This window comes from Ruditapes philippinarum, unplaced genomic scaffold, assembly GCF_026571515.1.
Source record: "Ruditapes philippinarum isolate M1 unplaced genomic scaffold, ASM2657151v2 ctg1245_1_1_1_1, whole genome shotgun sequence".
Classification (NCBI taxonomy): domain Eukaryota; kingdom Metazoa; phylum Mollusca; class Bivalvia; order Venerida; family Veneridae; genus Ruditapes; species Ruditapes philippinarum.
The window spans coordinates 69,821-94,540 of record NW_026857902.1 but is presented as its reverse complement, the minus strand read 5'-3'; the positions used below and the strand labels follow the sequence as shown (position 1 = coordinate 94,540).

Genomic DNA, 24,720 nt, shown 5'->3' with positions numbered 1-24,720 from the left:
TTTATAACATGATATCATGGTAAACACATCGATGTCTTTTAAATAAAGAATACAATTCTGTAAAAGGACCCTTACCTGACATGCCATTACAAAATTGTCTAACCATATTTCTTTTTTCTTTCAATTTAAACCTTTACTTTCATAGTTATTGTTTCCTTACAATGGTACCTGAAAACACGTGCAGATAATAAAAGCAACGGTGCTAAAATAAAAGGAAAAGAAATTTGTGTTCACTCCGTCTATATAAAAATCGGTCAAAGATCACTTAAGTTTTAAACATCATTTTAGGCTCGGATATGTACTAATGTTGTGTAGTGACCGGGGGGGCGGGTAGGGATCGGACATGTGATCCCTGGGGTCAGTGGAAGACACATTTTGCCACTGATTCATTTAAGCTTTTTGTATAATGTCTAAAACAAAAAATTTTGCTGATACAAATGTCGCCTGCTTTGAAATGTCTTATTAAAGGAATGTCAATGGACTTCTCATGTATGTATTACAACTGTAGCATTATTTAGATACGTTTGTCCGTCTGACAGCACAACCAGATCGACATCTGTGTTTAGAAATCGTGTTAAGCTCGCTACAATTCTATTAGTTCTGAAAAATCGTTTTCTTTTTCTACTATGTCTGACTTTTCTTTAATTTCTGTTACGCCGTCGCAATGTCTTATGAAGATATATAATCGCAGACGAATTTGCAAGTTTTATTTTTCACCGTTCTTTGCAAGAACTGCAATGCTAAATTCCGGTTCGCCAATGACTTGTAATAAAATATTCAGATCGGGAAACCTTAATTCACGCCCGCAAATAACGGTAAAATCAGAAAAGAGCAATGTAATATTGGAAACACCCATCTCTCCATAGAGAGTCAAAAATCAATGACGACCTAATAAATATTCATATCCTAGTCACGTGGTTCTACGATGCTTGTCGTCTGCAAGTGGTATGAGAGACGCAGAGCCAATAACTATTGTCACAATTTATTAAGAATTGAAAGTTTGGAAGAACAACAAAATCTAACCTCGGAGCGGACCAATTTGGGGCTTAAGCGATAAGCCTAAATTAGAAAATTGTTAACGGGAAAAATTCTTTATCTGATTGGATTACAATAAATATAACGCGGCCTTATCTAGAAACATCCAAGGTTGAGGTGCAGGCCGAAATGAGTGTGGGACTTGAATCCCCGCATAACGGATACTTGCCGCCGTCGGGAAGTCCCGGGAGTCCGCCGGCATCTCTTGCCGACATGATTAGCCGGAATAAGATGCTCGAAGGTAAGCGCAGACGACTTTTTTTATAAAAAAAAGGCAGAAAGCTTTTATAACATTTCATGATACACATAAAAACTGTGTTTTCATTAAAATTTCAATTCTAAGAATACAGTTTTAAAATTAAAAGTTTTTGTTGACAGTGAGCTTTAGTCTTTCTAACAATACTAGTTTCATAGCCTTCCAATAAAGCCTTATTTGTGTAAAAAATAAAAAGAAATTATGTATATAGAATTTTTGTTTATAGAAAACTTATTTCATCTTAGTTTTTCCATGTACATTGTAGAACGGAATCGTTTATAATCCTGTCTCTGATTAATCTCGGGTCCTTATTGATTTTTACATCACAGTTCAATTAATTTGTCCCTAAAGAAGAAAATTATTTTTAATATTAATCGATTCATTATGAATGCTGGCCATAAAACATATAATTGATGAAAAGGTCATTTAAACGAACGCGCGCACGAAAAAAGTGACTGTGATAACCAAATACTTTTTATATTGCAACAAATGTGATCAAGTTTACTTTTTCTTTTCATCATTACAAATCAGGTGAGAGCATAGGTCAATTAAGACTGAATAGATAAAATATATTATCATAAAACAAATTTAATGTATACAATATTATTATATTTAGAACTTACTTGTAAATAAACGGTCTTCATGACAACGATTCCCCTATCCCATAATGCTTTTCCTGTAAGCTGTTTAAGTCTTTAATGTACGAAATTGGTATTCATTATGAATTTTTAAAAAATGAAATAATTTTTCATTCATTAAAAACAAGAGTTTTTTTATTATATAGTTACTGAGTCGTCGTGATGAATATTTTATATGTTGATATAAAAAACAAACGAATTGCGTAATAAAAAATAGTAACATACTGAAAACTTGGCACAGTTTAATTGCACAATTAAACACGCTTTTCAATTATAGCGAACTTTTAAATGTGATATTTATTATGCAATGCCAATTCAAAAGGTTCACGGCCTTGTACGTTTTTTTTCCATTTCGCTCACAACTATAATAAAAAAATCAAATAAAATATTAAAAAAGTATTGTAGCATGAATAACATATTTCATTTCTTGTGATTTTTTATTGATAAATCATTAAATCATTTTATCATTGATATTTATTGTGAGAATAAATTCAATTAAGTTGGTTTTTTTCCCTCATGGTACATACTTTAAAAATGTTAGCGTTAAAATAGATTTGGTGATAAGAAAATTTACGGATTTGAACATCAAGTATGAATATAATAGTAACCGAATATATTTATGACAATTTAACATATCAGGACTATTCTAATTGTACTAATAGTGGTTTTGTATGCCCTGTATTGTCAGTGGAAGATGTATGTCAGGTTTAAAGTTACAATATATTCTATCCGAGAATGTGTTAATATGAATTTTATATGATGTGAAAAAAATATATCGGAGTTATATTTTTATTATCTTTCTAATGCGATGAATATACATGTTAAGTATGTGAAAAAGTATAATAATATGAAAGTCCACTTTTTGATCTGATAAAGTATTATGGTGAACTGATATCATTTCATTGAACGTGAATAAATTGTCATGCCTAGAAGACGTTACGTGGAACGTTTAGGGCAGTTAACGCGTAGGTAAATGCGTACAACGTTGTCGCATGCAGAAAAAGAAATTTTGATAATTTTCTGATATTCGTTAAAACTGTTGCACCGACTTCCGGTATTAAGCCGACTTTCAACTGTTTAAGACGGATAATGAGGCTCTGCAGAGTTTCGGCACAGCCAAATATTTCAGCCAGTTTTTGATTTTTTTCTCGCATATAACATATCAATCACAATACCAAAGAATTGACTAACACTAATTCTATTCAGCTCTTTTTAAGATCGCGAAATGATGTCACCATATTAAGCGTTGAAATGACATCATTAATATGTAATAAGATGAGGTGTTCTGGCCAAAAACATTCTTTATTAAGGAAAGCGCTTTTTTTAGATGTTTCACGAAATATTTTACTAAATTATCATTTATAAGAATAATAAAATTCTATTTTTGTTCTGATAACATTGTGGTGCCACGTTTTTTCTTGCATTAATGTATTTTTTTTCTTCAATAATATGGCTGCAGACGTTACAATCACATATATATGTTTCACATATTACTTCAACAGGTGTTAAAAGTCGAAAAAATGTAATATTTGTTAACAATGTATATGAGACACAGTGTAAGATATAAAACCGTTGTTTAAGACGCATGGAAAATAAAGCATCAGTTCTATCATAAGCTCTAGAGACTGGCACGCACGTTTTGTGAAGGAACACAATTTTCATATCGCAGGTTTAGTAGGTTTCAGTTGAAATTATTTCGACCATGACTGTCATATTTATTAGTAAATGATTCAAATTTTATGCAAATGTCTGTAAAAACGGCGATGTAATAGCACCTCTTATTATTCCTCGAAGGTTTAATCTTCCGAGTTGTTTGTTATCATATAGAATACATCACCGCATTGTAAAATAGTTCGTGCACGGCACGGATTTTATCACTTATCGCTGTCATCCATCTTGTTGCCATTAGTAACCACGTGGAATCCGCTTATAGCGCGGAGTTGTAACCGGCTTACGGCCCTATCCTGACTGACATCTCAGTGTTACAATGTCTACTCTAGTCGGATCACGGACGATCGTCCAGGTGAAATAGACAGACACTAACTAAATGAAGCATGACTTGTCACAGGTAGTCCCCATATAAGATCAAAGACACCGCCGCACGCGCCCACCTGCTTCTACTAACAACAAAATAACGGTAACGGCGAACAGCAGATTCCTAATTTTGATTAATGACCTTTCGGCCAAATTCAATATTTCCAAAATATTGGAAAAATTGTGTGTATTTTCAAAGGCAATAAAATTTTGCTTACTTTCCACGCATGAATTGACAAAGGTATAATTTGTGAACCCGTCAACCTCTAAAAATGTGATTTGTTGATGAAAACAAGAATAAATCAATTTATTATATAATCTATAAATAGCTTTGAAATGCCTTTCCCTGATTGGCTAACAAGCAACTTTTTGTAAAAAATAACAGGTCAATATCAGAGTATATTCACTGTTTTTTTTCTAAAAATAGATTTTCAGAGTATATTCACCGGCTTTTCTTCTAAAAATAGATTTTCTGGAAATCCCTAAAAGACGCAAGACTTTGACGTGACATCACGCCAAGTTTGTTGTTATTATTCTATATTTTATACTAAAAACGTTGGGTGGGGTGTACATAATAGTCAAATTAGTCTATTTTTGTTACCGTTTTACATTTTTAAGAACAATAGGGATTAGCATGCCAATGGAAAGGGCCAAATTATGGAAACAGTAGACAAGCTGAAAAATAATGATTTCCGTTGTATGCAATGGCAGATGTGATAAGCCCTATATAAGCTATTTATAAATTATATAATAAAACAGATATGTACTTTTTAGCAGTTGAATATGATGTGATATGTACTGAAAAATTAATATTGACCTCGGCTATCGCCTCGGTCAATATTAATTTTTTCAGTACATATCACATCATATTCAACAGCTAAAAAGTCCATACATGTATTTGTATAATATTATTATGAAAGTTGACAAAAATACAAAATTACAACCCCCTCTAAATGAACAATATTTTATTGTTGGAGTTAAACCCGGAACGTATCGAAATGATTATAATAATAATAATAATAACAACAACAACAACAACAACAATAATAATAATAATAATAATAATAATAATAATAATAATAATAATAATAATAATAATAATAATAATAATAATAATAATAATAATAATAATAATAATAATAATAAGCACCCTCATACAAATACTGCACTCGCGCTTTTTATATATTATATATTTAACGCAGTTTTCTTATCTTACTTAAATGTTGAAACTTGGTTTCTTAAAACGATTTGGTTGCCAATTAAGTATTATAGTCTGTAAAAAGTTTGTAGAAAACAACAGCAGGTTAGTCACATTTATTTTAGGTTTAAGAATAACGAGAAATAGTCGTGCCACATACATGTGTATAAAATTCATCACTCGCACACCATTAGGCTGTGTGTTCGAATCCCGTGATGAATACTGACTGAGTTTATGTTATCTATCTATCAGACGGATTGGGCACTGTTTTTGTTCAGATGGCTTTGAATTTATTTAAGAATATATTGTAATTATTTTCAAATACTGCGTGTGCCGTGGGAAAGGTAGTTAGTTAAAAAATTCTGATCCGACAAGTAGATTTATATTTTTGACGTCCAACTTTTAAATGTCGCCAAACTTAAAAATGACGTCGAACTTATAAATGACGTCCAATTTGCACGTATGGTTATGTATATCCGATTCACTATAAACCATATCTTATTATTATGTTTCTCTGTATCTATATCAATACAAATTTACAACATAGAGAAGTTTCAGACATTAAAATGTAAAAAGAAAGTTAATCAGTTATTTCACATAATAACACATTCGTTGTATAATTATATACAGTCATTATCAAAAGAAACATACACATTATTTAGAAATTTTACGTATTTTTTTTATTCAAATCATAAAGCATGGTGGCTAGTTTAAGCCATGTACAATAATATTAACCCAAGATGAATGACCTTCTACAAAGGTTAAGTATACATGCTTTTATGTAATCTACGCCAAGGTGCAGTCCAACATACACAACAACAAAACAAGTTATATTTGCACTATGAACGCACCTATTTTTTAGGGTCATTTTCCAAGGAAATACACGTGTTTTCTGGACATTTTACTGTAGCCATGTTCTGTTATGCAAGTCCTTCGGTATACATATATATATATATATATATATATATGTGTGTCGTTATATATCTCTGTAGAAAAAAAGATAATGATAAAAAACTTTATTCAGAAAACGGCATTTCCGTAATAAATAACATACGTTATGTTAGATGCATATGTTTGTGGTAAAGAACACTTTTAATATAGTAAATTAAATGATGAATAGAGCGTTATTATACGTTTTCTTGATAATTTCGAAGGAAAAATGTGGGTCGAGTTGGGTCTACAAGTCAAAGTTTGAAGCCGTACATTCTCTAAATCACGATCTTAAACTTAAATGACAACAGAAACCATTTCAATTCTACAGGAAAGCGAGTATTCTTTATATAAACCCTAAAACATCTGTCTTTAGAACTCATCGCCGGGGAACGAAACCCGTGCTGTGTCACCGTGAAGTCAACAAGCTATAGACGGTAGAGGACGGACGGCAATGAAACCTTACAAATAATCGTAAATGTTTCTATTCCCCGGTCCCTACGGAAACCCTACTGGTATTTCAGCATTGTTTCGATCTAAGAACTTTACACGATTTCCGGTGAAGCCACATTCAATTCCTGCTAACTCACGAGCAGACGACGTTATTGAAAAATGTCATTGCGCATGTCCAAATAAAGAAAATATAGAGTTAAAACAATAAAGATAATATATACTATTATACCGCAAGCATTCAAGCAGTTATATAAGAAATATTTTACAAAATATAAGTGTTCATTAAATAAAAATCGTGCTCTGCTAGGAAAAAAAAAAACAACAAAAAGACAACGTTTTTTTTTTTGTTTCCTTTCTAGCCGTTAAATGGGTATTAAGCTTTTTGAATCGTTTCTGTTCATATAACATTTTGTTTTTGTTACAAAAGTTTGAAAACTGGAAGTGTTTCATTTTTTATGGCATGATATCGTCCCTCTCTATTTTTCTAGTTATTGTTTGGTAAGGTATTCTTTTATGAATCACTAACATATGCAAAAAATAATCAGATGTGTTTATCTATTAAATATTGATTTGGTTTTTTTTCAACACCATAAAAAGAATCGTGAGATACTTTAGGACACATATTTGGAAGCTTTTTTCTGTATTATTTTATAGTTGGTCATTAATTTTGCTGGACTATCAAGGTTATGATTACAAAAAAGATTACAAAAAGTTGCTTTTTCACATGAGAATGATGTGACATGCGTAGAATGCATATTAAATTATATTCTGTTTTGATATTTCTTTTTGAAGATGATCCACGTGAATGATTTTATGTTTTGACAAAGTTATGTTGTTGTTTTTTATCTCCAGCGTAAAATCGAAGTATCGACATGTTTTATCTTAAGAGTTAGGGCGAGAAAAGATATAAAACTGTTTCAGTAGACACGGCGCTTCTTTCCAAAACAAATTTTATACCAGGAACTGCATCGATTTGGGATTTTTTTTCTCCGCGGAGTAATTAAATTGCCATCACTGTAGTTAGGATTGATGCTGTACACAAATCACTGCACCGGAAATCTTGTTATTTCACAGAATTGACATTAATATATATTGATATTTCCGGCGTTAGTTTACTATTTATCAAACAAGTTACTGAAGTGAATAGAATTGTTTTGCAACAACGGTTTCACGGACTTGCTGAACTGTTTTATTCACCGTCCTGAAATATTTCAAAGAAGTATATAAACCCGTCAACTCAAGAAAATACCAAGGTGTCAATAAAATGAGTACAAGTAATAAGATATGATTCATTTAATATTTTCTATTCTGTTTAACTGACGATAAGGTGTACAAATTACCACACATAAGTTAGAAGTACTTAAAATGCATTTGCATAATTTGACAAAAGCAGCGTCAATTTACATTCAAATATGTTAACAGTAACAATGACATCCTTTGCAACGGAGTAATGTTTTACGCATGCGCAATGTATAACAACAAATGAAACGTTTTTATTGCTGATCCTATCGAATGCAGTCAAGATAGTAAAAATGTCGCACTTACATAATTCCCTTTCATTTTTATAAAACCTTTTGAAATAATCGCATGACTTTATGTTTACAGAATAGAAAAAAATAAAATAAAACGTTTTCTAATTTGCTATACTATAATAGGGCATCATAAGGACAGTTCGTGGAATAACTAAGGTCTATCTTGCATGCATAAAATTTTAAATAATTGTTTTTTATAACCTGCAAATTCGAACAACTTCCATTTATTCCAGTGGCAACTAGAGTAAACATCAAATGTTAAGTCTGAGCACACAAGCAGTAGGTATGACGTGTTTGGAGACACATATTAGACAAGCAGACATATATATCTTTATTATTTTCCAAATGTATGATCTGTTAATGTAAGCAAGTAAATATACACGGTGTAGCAATGTTTATCATTTTTGGTGCATTTTCAATTTTGCGTACTGATGCAGAAATTTTCTTCCTTTGTGAAAGCTCTCAGGAGTGTTTAATTAAGAACTACAGTTTATTTTTTTCCCTCATTTGATACTCCTTTTATGTTCATCTAAACATCTGGAAGCACGATAACAAATGTACTGACTTTCTTTTTGTGTACTTATATATTGATTTATATTTGAAAGTTGAAACAAGTTTTATTAAAATATTATGGCCAAAACATTTGAAAAAACAATGTGAAATTATCGCGAACTCCTTAGTTTGCTTTTTAATCGTTTGTGTATAAATGATCCTAGGAAATGGTTACCGTCTGATTTATCTTTTTTATGTTTTTTTTAAAATGCATATAAAATCAAGTACATGTATGTGTTATTTTCATTCGTTAAATATAAAGTAGCTTTATCATGCTCATTTTTACTATTGTTCATCTCTTTTGCAATTTTTTGCTACTAAAGAGTTTTTAAAGAATAAGTTTTCTGCGAAATTAGTTAGTATATCTTTCATAAATAGCAAAAACTTACGACAAACTTGTAGGGAGCGTCTTATGCATTGGTTAAATGAAAACACGATGAGAATTCCTTTTCTTCAACGATATTACGGCATACGCGCTAGCTGTAATAAAATTTTCTATGGCCACAATTACAAGCTTCAATAAAACTTCATATTCTGGTGTCCATTTCACTTTCTTTTCGTCAAATATCGTCAATATTTGCAAAGTGAGATACTTTGATGGGTCTTGACATTTTCTAACGCTCAATTTTCTCGGTTAATCATTGTCAATTAGCTCACCAGAGGGCGGAATATTGTCATGTGACTTGCACGTGGAGGGCGCGTGCCTCGGCGGAAGTTAGAATTTGACGCCATTTTAAATGGAAAGGATATATCTTCGGATGTATCAATAGCTTAAAGTATTGTAATGGAGTCTTGATACAAACACGTGCTAACGATAGAAACACATCTGTTATCAAACTGTTAGGAAAATTTAAGGGAAACACAAAATACCACCGAGAACGCGTTTAGGTTACCCGCCTGGCAAGAACAATTATAAAGAAATATGCTTTTATATATTTATCAAATGACGTCCCTTGTTTTCAGTGTAATTCAGCCCCTTATTTTGCACTTATTTGAATCGTCCAATGTTAGTTTAGTTCATACAAATTTATTTTAGTTCGATTGTGTTGGAAGCTATAACCTTACTGAAATACTTTCAATCCATTCCTGGAACCATCCACTACTAAGCAATGAATGTAAAGTTTGTTGCTCAAGGAAACAACGGCTTGTCCCTGATAGGGTTTGAACCCACGCGGTCAGCTTTAGATTACTAGTCCGACGCGCTGCCACTCCGGTGTTGATTAAAACAGTTTTCTTGCTTTGTAATATCATGCGATACTTGTAACAAGTGACCTACCTATGTCTAGTTAATTGCTTAAAAGAGACCAAGTTATTTGTAAGCAATATTTACCAGTGACCTAGTCATATCTAAATAATTGTTAATAGTGATCTAGCAATGTCTTAATTATTTTTAAAAATGACCTAGTCATGTAAAAATAATGGTTTCAAATGACCTAGCTATATGCATGTATAGATAAAAGAGACATTCAGGAACTCGACAAAAGTGGGGGTTTTCCCTGTCGTTTACCGAGATGTAACAAACTTTTATATAAAAGATAAAAGAAATGCTGGTACTCCGGGATAAGACAAAACATTTACTTAGCTCAAGATAACATTCATTTTTATTTTGATATCGTCCTGTTGATAAAAAGATCTTATTCTTTAAAAAAGTTTCAAAGAAAGTAGGTTCATAGTAAAAGATGTGGAGGCTTGGAATAAACAAATGTTTTACAAAATAGTAAAATAACAAAAATAAGAGTATTTGACAAACATACAAATAAAAAGTTTAAAATTACCAAAGTGTGCATCGGAATCGGTTAAAATTACTATTCAAGTTCGATATTGACTTTACGTTCTCCAAATGTCATCCTTTTTAAAATAAACGTGCATGTTCTGTCATCTATTTATTTAGTTGGGCAAGCGACTGTGACAATTTTATTATGTCAACTTTGTGCACATTCACTTTCGACAGGCATTGGTACGGATATCAAAGCAGTATCTACCGCAGTAGTCATAAAAGGGACCCTTTCTATAAAAATGCGACATATTCAATTATTGTACTTTTTTAAGTTTCATTCTCTATTGAAAACGTATTCAAGAAATCGAACTTTATCATGAGAAAATATTGACTATGTCGCGTGGGTCAGCCATGAAACCGGTGAAGCGGTAACTTTAAACAGTTGTGAGAAATGATAAAACTGCACGCGATCGTCACGGTGTATGAGTAAAACATCTGGCTATGTAATTCTTTTTATTCTTTTTTTTCCAAACAGTAATAAATCTTTGACTGTCGATCTTTAGGACTGAAACAGTAAAACAAGATGAAATGAAGATTGATCTCTACCCATTGGTCTTATCTCTATTTTAAAAGTTTGTTTAAGTATAATATTTATTATTCATTTACTTTTCGTATGAATTATGTATTGCAGACAACTCACATCAAAAGCTAGTTTGAAATGATTAGCTCCATTCTTGGTAAAAATTGTATGGTGCAGCAAGATATTAAGATACAAATTAAAGGATAATACGCTAGTTACATCATTAATTCTAAAGGTCTGCTTGTCAAAGATGAATTCACCATACAGTCACCATACAAAATACGTGTACCGTATGGTAGAGGTTTATGCTCTTATAATCCGTAAACATTCATGGTAAGCACTTTTGTCTCCTAATTTTGTCCAGGATTTATTTTATTTCGGTATTTGGACGTCTAAATGCAAGGTTGTTTTATCTGTTGTTTTTACCGTTCTCATGGCAACAGTCTTTAGCCTCCCAGTGCAACCCATGAGTCACAGATATATCAACACCATTCAGACTAATCGTAATGGATTTTTTATAATTGAAAAAAAAAAAAAAATAATAATAAAAATTGAAAAAAAATTAAAACACTAGGATAGTGTACCTTTTTCGTAGGAATCTTTCTTCCTTTATTGTCTGTAAAAGTATAAATAATTTTAATTATTCGTCACTATTTATATACTTAATGTAACTTTTACCATGAAAAGTAGATTAAAAATTAAAAAAAAAATCTCGTTTATTTTCTCATAAAACGTACTAATTTAAGCGCATATGTTCATTTCGCAATTATATGTATCGCTTTCAAAATGAGCCAGAGCCAATTTCTATAAGACCATTTCTAAAAGAATAAATATGAGACAGAAAATGACATTTGCCTCTGAATTAGAGAAATTCCATCTCGTTTGATTATATTACCGTCACAAGCGACACCTGTGGACAAAAGGCCGACAATGAACGTATAGACGAAATAGGAGAAAATACGTGTGCCTTAAACATTCATGGGTGTCGGAAACGCGTGAAGTTAAAGTGCCGACGTGAAAATATACATAACAAAAAGACAAAGTTCTGATAATAAAAGAATTATATTTCTTCGTGTAAGAATGAGCTATCGTTAATTTTGATATTAAAATACATTATATATACTGATAAATTGTCAGAAAAAGAAGAATGGTGGTGTAAAATGATGAAAACATGTATTATTTTATAAAGTTTATGATATTATATTTCATTAATTTACTGTGGTGTTAAGGAAACACAGAATATTACATATTTTGTTATCAGCATCTTTCAAGTCAGTTTTATAATAAATTTATTTAGATTTGTTCCCGTTTTAGATTTGATTGTGAGGAACTGTGAACTCAGTAATGAAACAAACTACATATACAACAAATATTGTCATTGTTACCTTAAATATAGATAATTAAATTGCTTTTAATACTGCGCAAAAAGCGATTGGTAAAAACCCGCAGGAAAACATGATTCGCTCGTTGAGGTGGCGGCAGCAGCAGCAGCAACAACAACAACAACAACAACATTAAAATAACTAGCTACAACAACAACAACAACAACAAAAAAAGATAAAAAAGTGACAATAAAACAACACCGAACCAACCCAGCCAAAAAACAAAAAACAAAACCAAAAACAAAAACCAAAAACAATGCAACAAAACATCAATTTTTGAAATGCAAAATATTGAAGAAAATGAGAGAAAATAGAACTAGCACGTGTAAAAATCGTGATGTAGGATAAAATGATTTTCTGCGTCAACACGGGATATAATTACATTATATTCTGTGTGAGCGTACCGCTTCCTCGCAAATAACTAATATCAGTAATTAAGTTATCTCTCAAACTCGCAAGTTTTAGTTAAATTAAATCCAACGTAACTCATTTTACTTCAATATGGGCACCGACACCGCATGCGCTAGAAACCAGCGTACGGTACTGTTATCCGTATTTATGACCTGGTTGTGTGACGTCTTGGAAAATTGGAGGTATAAAAATACATGTGTCCCGAGATGCTGTCTTGTTAGCTAGATTTTTCAAAAAACACATAGATTCCGGATGATTAGGATTTCAATAAAAAAAAACAACATCAATTTCTCAACTATATATTGAATGTTATCGAATATTATTGACATGACGTCATGAAAAATCACAGCTTAAGATATAAAATTGAAGTAACAGAACAACTGTGAAAAATCAGCTAAAGACACTTTGATACTATAGGTTCAAGTTTTAGTTACTCCAGGACGTAGCATTGCTAAGGCAATTTATTTTTAGCAGACTGTACTTTATCTAAGGAACATATTATATTTTTGACATATCAATGGTCAAGCGTTTTATTATATATTTTCAGCGGCAATCCCGAAATGTGCTGGATGCGGGGAGCCAATATTGGACCGCTTCATATTGAAAGTATTGGAACGATGTTGGCACGCCCGCTGCCTCAAATGTGCCGACTGCCATGCCCAGCTCACAGACAAATGCTTCTCAAAAGGGGACCATGTTTACTGCAAAGATGATTTCTTTAGGTAAGTACCCTGTACTATGTTTGCAGTTCCCATTTTTTGAGATTCAAGCAATATGAAAGTTTCATGAATTCTTCATTTCTAAATTGCAACAAAATGTTTTCATGTATTTGATGAATCATAGAAGAAGCATTTTGTAGAACCAATAAACAATCCCCTTACCGCTGAGTTCCTCCACTATAGTTGATTATTTGAGCAGATGAGACCTAAATAATGTACGTTACTGAATGAAATATTTTTTAAATCATTCAATCTTTATAATGAAACCTGTTAGGCACATGTATTGTGACGCCATTTTAAAGTTTTGGAATATTTAACATATTTATAAATTTTGATTAAAGATAGTACAAACTAAGCTAAAAGTGTCCTTTACTCATTTTGATATTCATTCTGTTATCAGTTATTTAATATACCTAACCTACTGGAAAATTATCTAAGTTCATTTGCTTTCCGCAATTTTTAAGCGACAGTTCAAACTTAAACTAAAAGTAAGAAATCAGGACCAGGTAGATTTGATGAAAAAAATAAAATAATGAAAAATAAACAAAAAGCAAAAAGAATAATAGCAACAAAATCAGCATACACACAAAACAAAATAAAGAAAGCGAACAACCGTGTTCTCTCTAAAATAAAGCACAAATATCGTGAAAAGTTTCTTTCCGATGGCGAAATATCACTTCAGATAATCGCAAGAAACTTTAAAAAGAAGGAAATAAATTATCATTTTACTTGTTGCTATCACGATATTTAATGAAATTAAATGGCCAAATCGCATGCCAGAGATTAGATGGAAACGATAACCAGGGAAAACATATGTTGGATTCGTCCGAATATTAACAAATTCCGTGTATCCATGACGTTATTTGCAAGGCAATTCTGTTTTTTGCATGAGATCTCGTGCGGAAGTTGGTAACGTTAATGGGTAGTATGGGTCACCTTGGGTGTCAGGACGGTCATTATGGGCGAACGCTCTTTCTTTCTCATAGTATTATAATTGATGCTGAATCAATTTAGATAGTTATCGTTTAAATACTTGAAGTTGAGTTATTTTACCTTCGAGGCTATTATAAAAAGCCATTTTCTATAATATCTACAAAAAATATCAGATCAAAACAATCATACATTTGTTTTATATAGATGGATGATTTGTTTTAACAAATTTCAAATTTTATATTTTTGTTTATCAAACTATTCATTTTAAGTGGATTAATGCTGATGAAGACAAATAGTAAAACTCATTATAAACAAACAAACAAACGTCATGTATATTAAGCCAATGGAACGGGGAGATTGAAATTTAATAATACAAATATGACAGAGACATATTCACCTTGTATAACTTTACATTTTAGGATCTATCCTAAGATAAAGGACTGTGACAGGATTAACCCTTACTTAAATGTTTTGAATGTTTTGAAATGATTTAGAAATGTAAAATGTTCATCCTCAAGAATCATTCGGTATATACCGCAGAATGGTCTTACTTTATACTCATAATTTGCTAAATTAACAAGAAGATGACGTGTGTTATATATGTGATGGCGACACTGCTGGCCTCCCCTCCCATGTATCTGCACCGGCTTAATCTCTAAACGAAAATTACACAACTTACGTTTCATTGGAACACGCACACAAAACTATCAAACACACAATACTATTAAACACATAACACTTTTACTATAACATATCTTATATAAAATTTATCAAGTATCTTTCCCTGATGTATAATAATTTCAATCCGCGCCGGGAGAACCTTTTTCTAAAAAAAGTCTTATCCATCGAGAGGTTATTTCGATCATTTTTTTTTCTATCTTTGATGTAATTTTGCAATTATCTCCGCCAAGTGAGAAATTAAGCCCGGATATATTCAAATATTATTAATATTTCACTACATTTGCATTAGGGTAGCGTCCCAGGGGCGACGGATAACCAGTTTCCAGGTTGCTTCATAAAATGCCAGGTTAGAAAAAAGTGCCATTTTATGTTAACGAATATTATCAAAGTGACTTACGCGTCATGTGCGTCTATTTTAAACCATTTTCTCATTTTCCTAATTAATTTCAAGGTGCAAAGAGTGTCCTTAAATATTTATAATAATTATTACTGTCCGTTTCGTGCCGTCACATCTTTAAACTATGAATAGTTTATAAAAGATAAAAGCAAAATGACAAGATATGATTATTTGATTAATGCAATCAATTTAATTAATAAATTGTCGTATACCGTTAAAGTTGTAAAAAATGACAATATTAGTCAGTCTCGGACCACTTCATTCGTTTAGAGTACCATTTTTTGTCATGGTCCGATCTCTCTAGTAGACACTTAAATTTAATTAAAACGAAATATCTTAAATCGAAATATCTAACTATGCATAGCAAAATAATGCGAAACGTTTTATGACAATTTCAAAGTATTCAATTTGTTAAAAATACATATATTGGAAATGGTTCTATTTCCCTTTATAGTGCTGAAATTACTTGATTTTATGATAAATATTCATCTCTATTTGTAATATATTCTAGTGAAAGAATCATTGAGTAGTGAACTGAAATATGGAAATTTATCTGAAAATCAAATGACTATATTTCCATAGTTTAACGAGCTGAACATTTAATATTTATTTTACACACAGAAAATGCCAAACATATTCCACTATTCCAAATTTACAAAGTAAACTTTCGCTGTCCATAACGAACGAACGAACGAACGAATTAACAAACAAACACACAAAAACAAACAAACCAAAGAATAAACTAACGAATGAACAAACTAACAAAAGATTTAACGACCAAAACTACGATATAACAACAACAGACAACAACAACAACAACAAACAGAAATAACAATTATCCATATTAATAATAAACAGTTTCCATGGTGATGCACATATCAGGAGAGCATGTCATTTATTTCTGTAATGTCGCCGGTAGGTGATGTATAATCATGTTGGTCTAATAAAAAGAACGCTCATTATATCATTCGAACATCACACCGAACAACTAGTATCAGTCCTAAGGTAATCTTTAAGATAATCTTTATTTATAGTCGGTTACAAAAACATATAAACATTAGCTATATAAGCTATTTTCCGACATAACAGACTATCCTTTAACAATACAAACAATCTGTATAAAAGAAAAATATATAAAAGTATTATGAAGATCAATGTACATTTATGAGTGAATCTGTAAAACAAATTAGGTTTATAAGCTGTATCGAACTTCGACGGAAAGGACAAGGTGCGTTGATGCAAGTCCAAGAGCTTATCACATTCATATTTGTAAAATTCTATTAGATGTTAAATGCCGTTTCTTAAATAATATTAACGGCATGGTTTTTTATTCGATCCATTTTTTTAATCATTTGATCCACCGGAAGCTTTCCAAATGTAAACTATAACAACAACAACTACAATAAACTTCAATGATATTACGTCAGTAAAAACAGACGCTTATTTTGTCGGTTAGAAGACATTTTCTTTTTGTACGTAAAAATTATTTCCAATCTTTGAGAATATTCGCGTAGTAAACGTTTTAAAACATGAACAGTTCTATATCTTGCAAAGAAACCCGTTGAGGATTCTAGAATTAAAATGGAATCATTAAATGGATTGTTTTATCCACCATTTGTGAAAATCGCTAATCTGACGTAAGTTCCCTTGCGTATCTCTTTGACAATGCTGTCATTGGTTAACCGTCTACAGAGAATTAGATTTTAAAACAAATTATAAAAGGAGCAATTACAGATGTTTTGCGTTAAACTAAATTGGTTATACTTAATTATCAGTTTCACTAATGTAAATCAACCGTACATTGGTTCTTTTAATTTCTGAAAGAGTTTATTTATGAAAGTATGTGATATTTATATTAAGTACATAGTAAATACGTATTAAACCAACGTTAATTATCAAAATTAAGATGAAATTATTATTAGAAACACACGATTACAGCATTACTTCTTTGCATAAAAATAACACTGACTTTTTGATCAGTTGTTTGCATTAATATAGCTTGGAATTATTGTTCCAGAGCTTTGCATGAAATAACACTGACTTATTGTTCCAGAACAGTGCATAAAACTAACTTTTTGTTCTGTGACTGCATTAATATAGCTCTGACTTATTGTCTAAGTTAGTGTTAGCGTTCAAGGGCTTTGCATGAAAAATAACATTGGCTTATTGTTCCAGAGCATTGTATGAGTAAAGCATATACTTTTTGTTTCAGAGCTTTGCATAAATATAACAATGACTTATTGTAACAGATATTTGTAATAAACAGACTTCACTCTGTGTTATTGTGAACATTAACAAGACCTTTGTCAAATAGCCTTAAGTCGACATGGACTAAATATAACGCAACTTTGCATTAGTGTCGTTCGCATACACCTTTGCTTTAGTACACAATGTATAGTATGGATTTTTTTTGTTACTATACAGTTTTTTTGCATATAAAGATAACAATTTCTTAATGCTTACAAACGCTGCATTAGAAAACACTTGATTATTATAAATTAAAGATTATATTCAATTATCGTTACAGGTTCAATTAATTTTTTTCTTTAAAGTTCGAGCATAAGAAATAGTCTCTCATCACATACAACAGCGATTTCAATAGAAATTGAAGATTTTCTTTTTCTTCAGAAAATTCAAATTTTGTTTATTTCCTTAATACAACATTCCTAATACAATAAAACCGAATTGAAGACATTCAAAATTTCATCAGAGATAAAACAAATAAACAAATAAATAAACAAATGAAAATTTCATGAACACAGTATACTCTTGATATTAATGCGCAGATGTCGCTAATGTAAGAAAATAAAACTTCTGCAATTAATTCTGCTCTGCTTTCAGACAAGCGGCAACATTTAGCCAAGATTTGAATCACTTTATGTCATCTGCCCCAGCGTGCTGATTGAAGCCTTGCAAAAGAAAATATTTATTTTGCCCAATTTCTCCATTTTCGGTGGAAATTCTTGTTTTCTTAAGGATTCATAAATATTGTCTGTATAAATAGAGGGAAGAGATAGCGCGGGTTATAAATCAGCGAGTGATACCGTCCCTGTACAAATACTGTAATGTTCGTGAAAAATGTTTTATGTTCATGAAGCGTTGATTATTTTCTTCTTTTTTTGTGTTATATTTTACAGCTTCTGGATGATAAACGTGATTAGCATAAAGGTTGCAGACGATACATATAAATGACTTTTTATGATACAAATCACAGCTTAAATTATTTAGTTCTAAGTGTATTAGTTTTATACTACAGTAGATACAAAATAAATCTATTGTGCGAAGAGTATACAGATTGTATATGATAACATTTTGAAGGGTTACAATTCTAATTCTGGGACAGTTGATCCTTCTGGACCATATTTGTCACGTGATAAAGCACATGCGGTGTTATATAAGATGTCAACGGCAAGATGTCTGCTCCCTTTCTTTTTTTCTACTTAGAAAAAAAGAAAGATAAATGAAAGATGCAACAGCATTTATGAAATATGAAAAACGCCTACTGTTTCATTTTTCTCTACTCAAGATATTAATATAAACATGTTTCTTTTAATTTTTTTCAGACATTTTGGTACGAAATGCGCAGGGTGCGATCGAGGTATTCCTCCGACGGAAGTAGTTCGGCGTGCGCAGGACAATGTTTATCATTTGGAATGTTTCGCATGCCTTATGTGCAGCCGACAACTCAACACGGGAGATGAGTTTTATTTAATGGAGGACAAAAAACTTGTTTGTAAAACGGATTATGAAGCAGCGAAAGCCAGAGGTGAGGGTGAGTTGAGTAATAAACCAATCTAAATATTTTGTTTAATTTCATCTTTCTGTACATAGAAATGCCCTGAAAATTATCTTTTCTTATTTCATTCATTGGATTAATAAATTAATTTAATTAAATTTCTATGGGTAAATTGAAGGCTTTATCATATCATGACTAAAACAGTTAAACTAAATAGATGCAAAGATACACATACATATAAAAAATCCTCCACAAACTGTAACGGAAATAACATTTTTCAAATATTGACACGTGCTATGATTCTGTTTTGATTTGTCAATGCATTTAGCATTTCTTGAATCAAAAAGAAAATGTAAAAAAAATATATCATCATCAGGGACATGCAAACTGTCAGAAAGCATATATATTATACAATGAATATACAATGTATATATGTTTTTTGTTGTTGATGTTTTTTTACAGGTCAGTGACTATTGCCGTTAAAATTCAGAATGAAAATAGATGGAATACCAGTAAACCCTTATTGTTCGTTAAAACAAATCCCAGTCATTACTTTATAAATCTAGATTAATCTAAGCCTTTGGGGAGAAGTTAAAAGTACATGCACGCTACCACATTTTACTGATCTTTCAGTGTTTTCATATAAAACGCTTTGTGTGAAAATACCTACAAATCTGTATCATTGCGCAAACGATTTTCTCCCATTTATTTGTGATAGATTTCCCAACGGGTCACGAACAGCATTGAAAACAAATTATAAACTCTTTGTTGATATGCGGGGCTCAGATGATGAACCTTGATGCCCTTATATGTGCACTTCGCAACTTTTTCAGATAGTTAATATAAAAAAGAGATTTGATGCGACAAAATGTTGTTATACAATTTTCATCAAATGATCACAATATTCTGAATTTATGAGAGAGTTTTGAAAGTCTTATGAAAGTGTCGTCTGCTACTGAGTTGGTAGCTGTTTGTGACTTTGTATCACTTGTAATAATGTGATATAATTTCGGAAATATGTCACGTGACTGTAACATTGGTAAAAAATTCACTTTATCTCATTTTCTACTGAAACTAACACTCAAATACTTATATGTATGTAGGTTTGGAAATGAATACGTTACTTTGTGTTAGTTGCTTTTTGTTTTGTTTAAAAAATATGTGGTCTGTATCCAGAAGTGGACATATGCACGGGTCTTACAATACTTAAAGACATTGTTAAACATATACAAAGTTAATGCTCCGGGAATAAATTTGTTGTTAAGTTTAAGTCAGTGTGATGTTTAGAAAGGAAAAAGGACACCTAGGTGAAATGTTTATTATACAATAGAATTATCACAGTCTCAAATTGCTATAACGCCACATTTGTAAAATAAGCCTCGGTTACTTATAGTTTGATAGTTTGTAAGTGTTACAACTTTTGTGTAAACTGATATAATATATATTAAGACGAGTGTGTGAACTTATACCAGGTATATGTCACACGATGGTGAAATATGAATCTGTTTTGAGAAAAGGTTTCATTTTCCCGGAAAGAAAGGTCTATTACATTCTAAAACTGAAATCCGACTGCTCCTAATGTTCCAAATAAACTTTAACCTTAATGCTTCTTTATATTGGGTCATTCCGACACATATACACAGACGATTACCCATAATTGACCCCTTTATAAAAAGTGACAGACGAAGATTTTAAGTGGTTGAAAAATGAATTGTAGTAGAGACAATCGTTATTATATTCTTGTTATCATTACGTAATAAAGTTAAATGTCTCATGACATCAGTCTGTTATTATCAATGTTTTTTTTATATATATCACAGAGGGTTTTGGTGACTATGGTCTTGACGACGCCAGTAAGCGTCCACGTACTACAATAACAGCCAAACAGCTTGAAGCACTGAAGCGAGCGTACAACGAGAGCCCAAAACCCGCACGTCATGTGCGGGAACAATTGAGCGCTGAAACCGGCCTAGATATGAGAGTTGTGCAGGTGTGGTTTCAAAACAGGTCAGTATTATATTTACAAATGTACATTTGTATGAATTTAAAAATGGCGATCCTTTGCTTTAATTTTTAATGCTAAAACAAAATGCAATCGTACAAAATATTACTAATATTTTTCAACAAAATCAATTTTTGTGTTACCACCACAAATTTCCTCCATTTCCTCACGAACAAGAGTTAAGTCCTTTTTCATTTTTGAAACTGATGTATATAATCTTTTGTTTTAAAAATGAATATATAATTTTAATAATCCTCATTAGATACAAAATATTCATTACTCTGTATGATAGCATGGAAATTAGAATTCGCTTGCATTTACATTATTTTGACACCTAATGAATATTAAACAGTTATTAAAATAATGTGCACCAATTCAGGAGACCGGCATCGCGTGATCTCGTCTGTTAACCAAAAGATTGCATGACGGCGTAAGCAACTTTACCACAACTTGCCGCCAGGTGGTTGATTTATTACATTGATATACATATACATTGTATTATCATTGTACATGTTAGGTTTTAATAAAATTGAAATAAGATACCATAGCTAAGATCAAAGTGAAAGGACATTTAAATACAATTGTCAAGCGCCACCTCTTGTTCATGGCTCCTCTTGTTCATTCATATTCTTTTGATGGTGTCAATGTAAGCTCCTAATTGTCGCCGTTCAACAGTTGCTGGACTGCGGCAACATATACATTTAACAAGATTTGACCATTTCCAAGCCGCACGTACACCACCTGTTCTAAGCTAATCAGAATAGAGAATTTAATACCACATGATAACAGAATGGACGACAATTGACTTCATATAGGGGCTCCTACGGGGTAAGCCATCCGCAAAGTACTTGTAACAGTAGATTCTATCAATAGATGAACTTAAAGCTATTATTAGAAAAATATGGTTTTATTTATAGACGTGCCAAAGAGAAGCGTCTAAAGAAGGACGCTGGCCGACAAAGATGGAGCCCATATTTAAGACAACTGAAAAAGAATGGCGATATCGACAGCTCTTTAAGTGATGATCGTTCGGAAGATGGCATGACAGACTACCATGGTGCGTTGAAATTTCATCTAATGAAATTAACTCTAAGTACATTGTAAAATTGTAAAAATTATAAGCATTTTCACAGCTAAAACAAATTTGAAGAAAGCTCTTCGTTAAAAGAGTCCTGAAATTCTAGTACAATGCATAATTCTTTTTCTTTATCAGTAATATACTGTGTCAATTAACTTTCAATTGTTTCAATTACAGTTGACATAGATGAAATGGACCCCGGCTCTGTTCACAGTGGGCGTCTTTCGAGTGATATATTTGCTGGTTCCATGGATCATGAACAAAATATGACAGGCCATGGGCACCATGTGCCTCCAGGTACGCCTCCCATGGAAAATTGGGGCCCTTATGGTGGTATGATGAACACATCTAATTTCATGGAAAGGAGATCCCCTGGTATGAATGGACATTTAATTCCAATGGACGGAATCCCGCCAATGATGGGCGGAAATCCAATGGCACAAAGGATGATGCCTCCGGATATGAACGATAATGGCCGTGGTTATCCGGATTTTGGTCCAAATTCAAATCACGTGGAAGTTTATTGAGTGTAGATCTATTTCGGATAGTAAATAAAATTGGATTATTCGGGGATGAAATGCGCATATAATGTCTGGAGTCACCTCAAGTAGAGCGAAAGTCGATATAGTAACTTGGACTTGGGATCTTAGGAAATTCTAGGTAATATACAAAGCATTATGACATGTATCAGTATCATCTGTTGGCATTTGAATACTATGGTAGTCATCGATATTATGTGACGTAAATGTTATGTGACGTCATGAGAAAAAAACTGGAACGAATGAAGTTTTGATTAGGTAACAGAAAAAAATGGAAACTTTTGTGTGTGTACTTTGTGAAAGATAGCCCTTATGTTTGATGCTCATTATGTTGATAAGTAAGTATATTTATGTTTAATAGATAGTATACTTTGAAAACTGAAAAATTATCTACATATAGTATATATATCTACATAGATTCCATATTACTCTATCTGTACAAAAGAGCTTCTTGTACGTAAAACACAAACTATTCTTATTCTGGTCTTTTGATTTATATTGTAAGCGAACATACCTTTTACGAACATTGACGAAATTTGCCGATTGCCAGTGTGGGCTCCTCTATTAATGAAGGTGATTAAACCGGTAGAACCCATTAATGTACTGATTAAAAAAAAATGGAGAAAAAAGGCTAAGACATATTTCTTATTTTCCTTTATCTAATTTTCCCTTCATAAGAATATTGTTTTTCTGTATAAATTTTATTTTTATTGTTTTTGTTTTTAATTTTCGTACAGAAAGATTGGTAAAGTGCAATATTTACATATCAGTTCGAATAAATTTATGTGCGAATGTTATTTATCTGATTCTTTAGTCCTTGTCTTATTTAAAACTACTCGTTTGCAGTTGGAAATAGTCTGTCTTTAATTTCATATACTTTAATCTATTATGTGTGTGTTCCTGGAATTTTGGCAAGAAGTTTACAATTGAATATTAATTTTCTTCTCAGTATATTGACAAGAATGATAAGAAACGTGACATGATTATTGTGTATATAACATGTATGTTGATAGAGATTTAACCAAAATCTGAACAGTTTTTCCCCCAAAAAATTATTAACTTAAATAAATAATTTGAATAAAAATGTTGCAAAGCGAAATCTGGCAATGTTTTGATACCGTGTTTTTAGCACGATTTTCGCGACATTTTTTATAATATGTTCATGTCAGAAGTTAATAAGAGAGAGGAAAATTGTAAACGAGTGGTTTAAAAAAAATTATACTCAACATGTTTTCTAAATGGACACTCTTTGTCTGATTTAATTTGCAAAATATGCCATAAAACAACAACAACAACAACAACAACAACAACAAAACGTTCAATAACATGAAGAGAAAGATTGAACAAAAGGTTATTAAATGCACATGGACTATATATGAAATAGTCATCTTCTGTTCTAGTACGTTAAGCGATGGCTGAACAAAAACTTTTAAATATACTTTAATTTAGGGACTTTCGTTTTTTTAAGTAAATTTTATTTATATTACTGACAGGACCAGAAAAAATGCATGTACGAACAAACAATTTAAAAGTTTTTATTTTACGTTTTCTTTACCTTTTTAGATCATATTTGCTCTTTCTATTTAAATGGTATAAAATATAGTTTCTTTTTCAGTTGTAAATTTTGCAAACTATAGTACTTAATGCACAATCTGTTGTTTAATTTTCTTTAATTGACTGATTACGCAGCATTTTGCAGCATTTTTTTTTGAAAATGCTTCTAGCTTGAATTGGGAAATATGAGGCTTTTTTTCGTAAATTTAAGAAAATTCTAAAATGTTGATAAAAAAAACAGTGACTTAAGTTTTTTTCATATAGTATGTGTCAATCATATAACGTACAGCTACATTAAAATGTCAAAACAGCTCTAGTGTTCCCAGAAGCTGAAAGAGCTAGACATTAATAGCAGCTGGGATA

At 31.6% G+C, this 24,720-nt stretch overlaps 1 protein-coding gene across 2 annotated transcripts; it reads left to right on the top strand.

Annotated features, from left to right (window-relative positions):
* The first annotated feature begins 941 nt into the window (after positions 1-941).
* Positions 942-24,720, top strand: LOC132751447 (LIM/homeobox protein Lhx3-like). Of its 2 annotated transcripts, none has more exons than XM_060741599.1 (6): positions 942-1,276; positions 13,266-13,440; positions 19,012-19,214; positions 21,005-21,191; positions 22,104-22,243; positions 22,442-24,720. In XM_060741599.1, exons 1-6 carry the CDS (start codon positions 1,165-1,167, stop codon positions 22,789-22,791), a joined length of 1,167 nt encoding a protein of 388 aa, XP_060597582.1. In that variant the 5' UTR covers positions 942-1,164; the 3' UTR covers positions 22,792-24,720. The 2 variants fall into 2 exon arrangements, with proteins under 2 accessions (XP_060597582.1, XP_060597581.1); XM_060741598.1 differs by having other exon boundaries at positions 19,012-19,220.

Bases quoted from the DNA above. Each gene is read 5' to 3' on its own strand.
- LOC132751447 (XM_060741598.1), top strand. From the start codon at position 1,165: ATGAGTGTGGGACTTGAATCCCCGCATAACGGATACTTGCCGCCGTCG. The intron at 21,192-22,103 runs GTCAGTATTATA...TTTTATTTATAG, and splicing joins CAGGTGTGGTTTCAAAACAG to ACGTGCCAAAGAGAAGCGTC. The intron at 22,244-22,441 runs GTGCGTTGAAAT...TTTCAATTACAG, and splicing joins TGGCATGACAGACTACCATG to TTGACATAGATGAAATGGAC.